The 10026-nt window shown below is 34.5% G+C and overlaps 1 protein-coding gene across 1 annotated transcript; it reads right to left on the reverse strand.

Moving 5' to 3' along the window:
• Positions 1–4668: 4668 nt before the first annotated feature.
• Positions 4669–9813, reverse strand: LOC104773871 (ABC transporter G family member 3-like; the record flags this gene model as incomplete). The annotated part of the gene is made up of 10 exons (XM_010498538.1): positions 9399–9813; positions 6705–6785; positions 6540–6619; positions 6165–6451; positions 5899–6070; positions 5683–5796; positions 5462–5590; positions 5190–5381; positions 5017–5103; positions 4669–4941 (listed from the first exon to the last, which is right to left on the reverse strand). Coding segments are annotated over exons 1-10 (1830 nt in total), but the record flags the coding sequence as incomplete, so codon positions are not given.
• Positions 9814–10026: the final 213 nt, after the last annotated feature.

A 10026-nucleotide genomic window follows, 5' to 3' on the forward strand; every position in this document is an offset into this window, starting at 1 on the left:
TTTGAGAAGTTTGACGAAAGCATAACAAGATCTTAGAGACCATCTCCAACCATAGTTTCCTAACATGAATTTTTTATTATTGGTATCATGTTAAGAACAGAGATTTTAGGGAAAAGCTTATCTTATTCCATTGACATAATATAGTATATACAGGGATACATCTTGGTGTACAAGTAATAGGTTAATGTTAATGGGCTTCTAATGGGCATCCATTACATTATTCATAACACTCCCCCTTGGATGACCATTATAAAAATATAGTTCCAAATCCACATATGTGAGATGCTGCCTCATTCAAAACCTTACCAGGAAAACCCAGTGGGAAAAACCATGGTTAAGGGAAAAAGAGTGCAGCGTGCTTTTACTCCCCCTGTTGAGTACATCACTTCTTCGAGACGATCGAACCAGTATGATGAAGTAGCTTTTTGAATATAGTGGTTCGAAACGCCTTGGTAAATGGTTCGCCAAATCTTCACTTGAACAAATTTGTAGGACATGTATATCACCGTACATCACCATTCTTCTGCAGGCTGTTGGTATCTTAGATGACTCATCTTGATCATTATCTACATCTCTCACGATCTCATCAATGTATGTCAAAGAATTTGAAGATGATAGTCTTTCACCATTGGAATGATAATATTCCTCTTCAGGTGTTTATCTTTCGCGTGTTCTTTTGTTGTCTCGTTAAAAACCTTTCATGGAAAAACCCAATGGGATAAAAACCATGATAAGGGGAAAAGAGTACAACCACACACATGATCATATTTCTCCCCCTGAAAGCATCATCTTCAGGTTATGCATTATGATCATATATATCAGCTTTTCTAAATTGTAATAAACAGAGCTTTAGTTTACAAACTCATATGATCATCATCTATTCTCTCGGATCATTGAACTTCAAGTCATTTGCACCCTTTTCATATAGAAGATCTATTTGAACTTTAAGCCCAAATCTTCTTTTACATACAATCTTCCAAACAATCATCTTATACATAGGAGTTATTTATAATCTCCTTGTAAAACTTTCTCTTTCAACTCTTCTTCTTAGTATGGTACTACAAGACCATTTTTCTATGTAAGATGTAAGCATCTTATAAAATCCAACAGATGTAAATCCATAACCTCAAGAAATTTCATGAAAAATCTGATCTTATAAAATCCGATTTCTCCATCTTTCAGGAGTAATATTTCATCAGTGATTGTTTCTACCGGAGATCAGACAATATTTTCATCATCAACATATTTTGCACTTGTTCTTGTACCTTTCTTTTAACAAGAACCACTTGTAAGTGCTGAAGAGACAAGAGACATATAATTTTTCTTTTAACGAGGTTCAGCAAATGCATACGTCCTCAAAATTTGTTGAAGATACTTCTTGAACACAATTAAAATTAGTGTCCAATCTCGGATTGTAAGTGCTGAAGATACAAGAGACATATAATTTTTCTTTTAACGAGGTTCAGCAAATACATACGTCCTCAAAATTTGTTGAAGATACTTCTTGAACACAATTAAAATTAGTGTTTAATCTCGGATTTACACAACCTAAGATCTTCTCTTAGCTTGTTCCCAATTTATTTTCACCCTACAATGAGATCCCTAAGATCAACAACAATGATCTATATACATGATTCTCTCATAGAGATAATCTCTCACCATATTTCTCCCCAAAGGTGTCAAAGGGCATCAAAACGTTTTCTCACTTTTACAATGTTCTCAAGAACTATAAAATATTGTCTTTAGCAATATAATCACTATAAGGGATAGACTAAATCAAGTCTTGCTTTTATTGTCAAACTCATAAGGGATTTAAAATAGTTGCTTCCACCAAAAGAGAATACATCTCTCATAATTATTTTCTGAGAATCACTGTACTACTACACGTACTTTATTTCTCATAAATATCCACTTATGTCGCACTCATTTTACACTTTCAAGTGTAAGGACTACATGTCCAAATATTAACTCTTTAAGAGACTTGAACTATATAATAGTTACTTCTTTCAATGATTAACCAATCATTCTTTGTGTACACTTTTCAATAAAACATTTTCTATTAACCGCGGTTTATGATCCTCGATTTTATTCATAACACCATCAACTGCAACACTGCATGCAAACATATTTACAACGTCGATTTGCTTTTTGGTTCCTTTTTATTCTAGACATGACTCAACTTGTTGAGATTTCATTTTATTATCATTCTCAGGTACCTGAATCTCTTTCTTACTCATGTCTAAGTCTCTAGATCTCTTCTTGAGATTTTTCATAACTCTCTGCTTCCTCGGTGCCATATTAATTTATGCTCCTTTTCTTTTCCGAGGATGCTTATATTTGGAACCATAAGTCTATCACACTTCCATGAGATCTTTAGACTTACTATCAGTTGATCTTATCCTTCTAGGACATTAATTGGAGCACAGCTGGTATATGTGACTTTTTCATTTTCAAGGTCAGAAAATTGGCTATGGTATGCTTTTAGCATCTTTGCAAACTTTGCCAATAAATTATCTTTTTAATTTCTAGCGCACATTTCCTAGTACGAGGATCAAGATAATTTCTTACAATATAACTCTTTACCAACTATTTATTTTCTCCCCCTCATGTTGGAAAAACTGACTCACTGAAAAAACAATCTCTGTATCTCGAGATATTCAATCATCAAGAGAGATCTATATCTAACATATTTCCAACATTCTTTCAAATCCCATCTTAATCACTTGGTGGAGCAACTCTACATGTATAACACATTTAGATGGAATATATCTAGTTTCTGACCCAAACCAATTGTAATGGGGAGTACTCATGATAATTCATTGACCCGATGCGAATTTATTGACATGTAGAGTCATTTTTGTCAATCACATAGCCTGGTTTCACCACCATTGTCAATTAACTAAATACTCTTGCAAACTCGAATATATGGTGGATGATCAGTTCACAATATCTCTTTGTATACGTACCAGAAAATTGACACTATCCAAATTCATGGGATCGATGAAAGCCATATAATCGGCTTGCTTTGTAAAGCAGCACACATAATAAATCATTAGAAAAACTCTTTAGGTTCTCTATTGAATCTTTTCAGAAATTTCTGATCATTCTTTCGCATCACTATTGAACCGGAATGGCTTAACCGGTCATGCCAAACAGTGAGATTTTCACAAAGCATTTTATCTTCTAGATAATGCATATAATCTCTAAAATACTTTTATTGCCTTGGGTAATAATACTTATGATTTCAAAGTATTTTCTTCGCTTATTGTCTCAACATGATTACTTTTCAAATCCTCAAGATTTGAACTATCATATGAGTAATTAGACTCATTTTAGATGTGAACATAATCTTATATCTGTTTCATCACTTCTGTATGTGGGATTCCTTAATTCTCCCCCTTGAGATGATGACACTTCATGTCTATCAATCTCGATTTGAATCCCACTGTAATCAATAACATTCTCACATTGGGTCATGTATGATATCTTGGACCCTTTTAACTTTTGAGACTTGGGAGACTATAATACATTAATATTAATTTGTGTTCCCATAGACAATAGTATATATACTCTTCAAGAGCTTTCAATATTTTTTCTACTACTTCTTAATATTGTAGTAGAATAGTGGAAACCACTTATAGCATAAAGTCATATTCACTTCAAAGAATAGACCAGCCCAATAGGATGTGATTCACATCAACATCTCATAATTTTACTCATTCACAAATAACAAGATTATAATATTTTAAAAATATTTTTTTCACTATATTGTGTCTATATGACAACAATATTTGTGACAAGTAAATTATGTATTTTCTAATAACTTTCCATCAAAGATATCATTTTCAATTATATAATCTTGGTAATAATTGGAATTAAGTTGATTTGTATTCTTTTATAGAATTTTAATCATTTACTTTTTTTTTTTAAATTATTCTAAAGAACTATTGAATTTTATGATCATATACTTAGACTTAAACTTTCTCGCAGAAGTGATGCCAAGAAAATATAATCAATAATCATTATTTAGTAATTTGTTACTAAATTTTCAATTTATTCACTGATTTAAAATATTTCATCATGATATTATATCTAATTTAATTAGATTTAAATTTGTGATTAAACAAATAAAGTAATTCACAAACATTATAAACAATCATATAAATTAAGGTTAAATAAGTATTAAACATCATTTCTTTATTTATATATATATCGATTTCATAACTTATTCACGAAGGTATACGGTACTTATTAGTTTGCTAATTGATCGATAAAATATGAAGATAGTACTTATCTCGATGAAGATGTCATATAAATCGGAGACGAAGACACCATCGGCATATGATGATTTGCTTACTCCAAGTCTCCAATTATAAAACCGACTAAAACCTTTATCATGACTAATTCATTTCTAAAGACACTAATCTCCTTTACTAATCAGTAATGACCTACATGTACTAAACTCTCATTTGTAATCAAAGTGATTGGTAAGCAATAGATTCAAGTTTGATAAGCGTGTATAATATCTCCTAACTCCAACGCTCATCTTAGGCTGAGATGACCATTCTATTTTCCCTAAGTTGTATATCAAGTCAAATCTATATTAATCCAAGAAGACATGAATCATAAATTTGATAAAAAAAAGTCAATTCGAAAGACACAACTCACGTGTACAGAGATGAGAGTCAATGTGCTCCAGTAAACATCTCGCCAAATGCAAGCGATGGAGAGCATCAATCCTTCGTTCACCAACAGACACATGAAGAAGTTGAGCACAAAGTACATCAACAAGCTGAAATCGTCTCTTAACCCGACCATGAAGTAGAACACAAGACTTGAGGAGATGGACATGAGAAACAAGAACGGTATGCTTCCAAGAAACTGTCCTAGTAAGAAGACAAAAGCACCCGAATGCTGGTTCGATGCTTCACTTCTATATATCTATTGCAAGATGAAAGCAAACTTCAGAGCTCAAAAGAAAATGTGATCAAGAAATCAAGAAGAAGAAATAGTTACCTTGATTTCTTTTAAAAGTGAAGGTATTCCAGCAATTCCCAATAGTGAGGCAAAGGAGACAAAAACAAACACAGCAGCAACTCTTGTCTGTAAGAAATATTCACATCGAACAATAAATTGGCATGTTTTAGGTACTCAAATGTGACATGTTGAGAATGGTTTAAAAGACTTACTGCAACAGAAGACAAAGAATGACCTAAGCCAGAATATAATGTGCCAATACTAAGTGTAAGAATCATGTAAAGAATAAGTCGGAGCCAATAGTATTCCCATTCCCTCGACATAACTAGAAGCGATCTCCAAGTAAGCACTGCAACACGTGTAGCAGCACCGGCTTTTCCCTTGGATTTAAGCTGTGTACCCTCCTGCAAAAAGAAAAAAGAAGTTCAAATAGGAAACAAAAAGAAAGTTAGATATATAAGATCCATCGATAGAGAATTGTTACCCTTTCGGTAAGTTTAGATATCAGAGCCTCGACGGAATCAGCATCTGCAGATGATTTATAAGTAGCCTCGAGAGTGCGAATAGCAACAGTAGTATCCATATTCACTGCTGAAAAGTCCCCATTATCGTCCTGTTGTTTTTGTTTACCTCATATCAGGAAAACAAGAAACAAGAAAGAAGCACAAATCATATAAACTCAACTTTGTATAATGGAGTATGTACCTGCCAGTTTTTGCACATTGCAATAATCCTATCGAAATCTGTGTTAATAGCCCGCAAAAAATGATCTGATGGACTTTGCATTATAGGGCATGGGAATCCAGCATTTGAAAAGTGCTTCAAGGAGAGACATAACAAGTAAAAAACATAACTTAGAGAGTGATCTTCTGGTCTTGATGATATGAGAAAATAATAAGTTCCAAAACACTGTATATTTACCTGTAAGCAAGCCAGTGTCTCCCCGAAGAAGAGTGTGTTTCCATTTGATAGAAGGCAGATTCTATCAAACAAACCAAACACTTCAGTGCTGCTTTGATAAATCGTGAATACAAGTGTACATCCCATACTTGCAAGCTTTTTTAGCGTCACCATCATAAGCAGTGCCGAAACACTATAAAGAGAGCAAAAGTGCCAATTTTAGAATGCAAGATTGTACCTCCTAGTAGAGGGCAGATGATAACATTAAGTCTAGAAATGGTTATAACCTGTCAAGATGATAAAGAGGCTCATCAATGAATAAGATATGTGGTCGCATCACAAGTTCACGAGCAATAGACACACGTCTTCTTTCACCACTTCGTAGGCCCTTCATGTAACAGTGACCACCAATCAATTTATTTGCATAATCACTCAAAGACATTGCCTGAATTGCATCTTCCACAACACTCCTTTTCTGAAAGAGGAAACCTGGAAGCTGAAGCAGCGCTGAATAGTATAGGAATTCACGTACTGTAAGCGATCCAATCAGTTGTGTTTCCCTCTCAACAAACCCCTAAAATAAAGCAAAAGAAGAATTAACAAAGCAAAACATTAACAAACCAAAAAAAAAGATCAAGAAACTATAGATAGTAGTGACTCACGTAGGATCCATAAGGCATATGTGATTTTGAACCATTCACAAACACCTCACCGTACATTTTTGCTGAAGGAGGCAATCTTCCTATAAATAATAAGACCATGTCAAGTGAAAGAGAAAACAAAAAAAAAGATACAACTAACAATGAATCAATTGCCAAAATACTTACCAGCAAGTGCTCTCAATAGAGTAGACTTCCCAGACTTAGCAGGACCCATAATAACCGTCATAGTCCCGGGGAAAGCATAACCATTCGAACTCTTAACAACTTTGTCAGAATACTTCCACTAGTAAAAACAGAGCCTATAGCCATGGAATATTCCGTAAATAAGGCCACATTTTTGTGGCTATATGACCACACAGACATGACAAGACACGGAAAAAAATCGTGTCTATACGATCGTGGACTAAAATTTTTCGTGGCTTTTCGTGACGTTATAGTCACGATTTTGACACGCGTATTTCGTGACATAAATTGCCACTGAATAGTCAGGCAAATTTTTGTGGTCAGTTAGCCACGATTCAGTTTATGTCTATTTAGTGACTAAGTAGACACGAAGCACTTGTGTCTAAAACAATGGCTTTTTTTAACCACGAACCACCGTGACCTGGTTATTGCGAAGAATTTAGAAATTGAAACCTATACCCCAAAATACTAAAATTTGAAACGTGAAATGCAAATTCTAAAATCTGAATCGTGAAATATAAAATCTAAAATACAATACCATAGATTTCCAAAGTTTTACAAAAAGATCCATGAGATTTTAAAAAACTTACAAAAGCCGATTAAGTATTACGAAAGATGCAAATATTTTGCAAAGCAAGCTAAAAATACAAGATACACAATAAAGTAAGAGACACACCGCTTATCTAAGTGCTTGTGAAGTTAAAGTCACGAGTCGCACACCATTTTTCAAAGTCAGCTTGTTGAGCTCGAGTCAAAAGTGGAGTCGAGGTCGAGGCAGAGTTAGGTATTGTGGCATTCAGGACAGTGGGATTACTAGGTTTTGCAGCAGGATGAGAAGGTTGAGTATGATTAACTCGTTGGAGGGTAGCAGAATTCACCCCAAGAGCCTGTAGAATCACATTTAGTGAAGCTCGTGTTGCAGCCATCTCGTCCTTGAACTCACTCTTCAAGGCTATCATATCATCTTTGCGCGTCGTCATGTCAGTCTTGAGAGTTTCAACATCAAAATCCCGATATTGAACACTGCCTATTCCATAATGCGTCCTTTGCTTGACTTACCCCGCTGTGAATGGATATAAAACCAAATTAATATAAACCAACAATCAAAGACAAACATTCAGATCAAAAGTCAAAAACAGCTAGTCCAAACAAAAACTAAATCAAAACAATGAAGATTCTCTTATGGATTGTGAATGAAAAAGTGCAGACATCATACACCTACAAAACATCATCCACATAATACAAAAGTGAAAGTTATTTCAATAGTACCTTGATTCCCAATAGAAGTTTTGCTACAACATTAAAAGAAGACATTAGTATTTGTAAGTAAGTAAACTAAGTTATGTAGAGTAAAAGAAGTAGTATAAATTTTGAACACTTACCACAAAAGATTGCCACCAGTTAGTTTTTCTCTCCTGAGAAACAAATTTCCAGCTTGACTATGGTCCCCTGTAGTTGCCTTGCCAAGTCCCAGGGGTCTACACCGAACCTGGCAGAAGAAAAAATAAGAATTAGAGACAAAGAAGATTATACATTCATGATATACACATTTATAGAATTTTGCTTACTAATTACCATAAAGCGCCATTGATTTTCCTTGGATGGAGGTGTGGTTGGCCTTCTCTTGAGGCAGCACGTAGTAGTGCCTCTTCGATTCTACGAGCGTAATTGTTTTCAGCTGAAGATGTTGCGCTTATAGATCCAATAGCTCCTGGAGGCATGGAAGGACCTAGAGGAATGGGAGAACCCAAAGGTGAAGACCTTGTAGGCCTTCTCTGTTGCATATATGCAAACAAAGCAGAACACATACATTGAAAGGGGATCTGAAGAACATACTCAAAACCTAAACTTTTATACATTGAAATGGGATCTGAAGAAACCCATATCCAGAAGAGAAGAAGAAGATTTACCAGTAGATTTAAGTCGGAAGGCCGTGTGCGACGACGGTTAGAGGCTTGGTCGGACGGAGTCATCGATTCGAATTGGAGAAACTGTAAGCGTTTGTTTATGAAGTGTGTTTTTGATGAGAGAGAGATAATTTTTTTTTTCTAAGTGTTAAGTTAGAAATGGAGGCAGAGATAATAAAACACATAAGGGGAAGGTTTCCTTGCTTTTAACCTAATGTAAAAGTTTTTCTATTAACCCGGGAACCCAAATATTTCTCCCAAATATTTTTTGGTGATTAATTTTTTTGTGACCCGGGAAAACCAAATAATTTATTGTTTCGCTGATCCAATTCAACTTAAATAATTTAGTGTAAAACAATTAAATGAAATTATGCTGTAAGAAAACTGGTATAATTAAACTTATAAAACTGATATTAAATTAAAACATGATAACGTATAGAAAAACATATGTTCTTAAATAAGATATTAAAGTAAAACATGATAACACATTTGATCACATTTTTACTTTGTGGTTTTGTAACACATTTTATTGTGGGTAATNATGTGATTTTGAACCATTCACAAACACCTCACCGTACATTTTTGCTGAAGGAGGCAATCTTCCTATAAATAATAAGACCATGTCAAGTGAAAGAGAAAACAAAAAAAAAGATACAACTAACAATGAATCAATTGCCAAAATACTTACCAGCAAGTGCTCTCAATAGAGTAGACTTCCCAGACTTAGCAGGACCCATAATAACCGTCATAGTCCCGGGGAAAGCATAACCATTCGAACTCTTAACAACTTTATCAGAATACTTCCTCTTCCCTTTCATAGTAACAGTCAAATCTTTCCAAGCAATAGAAGCACCAGCGATTTTCCTAACAACAGCCGCTCCTCCACCTTCAGGGACAGGAGGAGATGAAGCCATTGATCCACTATTCATCTTCGATAGCGAAGGAGAAATAGGCGTTGTTGTAGCATAGTTAATAGAATCACGACCACCAGCTTCATCTTCCATTCTTGAATCAACATCAGGTGTGTCTTCCCACTCAGGAGAATCCTCAAAGGATATAGGTTGTCGAAGAGAACCAGGTTTTCTTACATAGAAGAAATGACTAGATGGGACTCTACTTGTTGGACTACTTGCAGATGATGAAGATGGACGGTATAAATCTGATTGAGACTGTATCTCCTCCATTCTTTTGAAACTCAACAACACAAAAATGTTCCAAACACACTATAGACACCTTAATCAATGCAACCAAAACATAAAAGGCCAATTAGTAAATGAAGTTGTTAGTGAAGCATTGAAATGGGAAGTTGCTGTAAATTGAAAAAATCTAAGCTTTTTTTTTGTTTCCATAAGCTCACTAAATTACAGTTTAATGAACAAACGAAGTACAAAATGTTA

Source organism: Camelina sativa, unplaced genomic scaffold, assembly GCF_000633955.1.
Source record: "Camelina sativa cultivar DH55 unplaced genomic scaffold, Cs unpScaffold00692, whole genome shotgun sequence".
Taxonomy (NCBI): domain Eukaryota; kingdom Viridiplantae; phylum Streptophyta; class Magnoliopsida; order Brassicales; family Brassicaceae; genus Camelina; species Camelina sativa.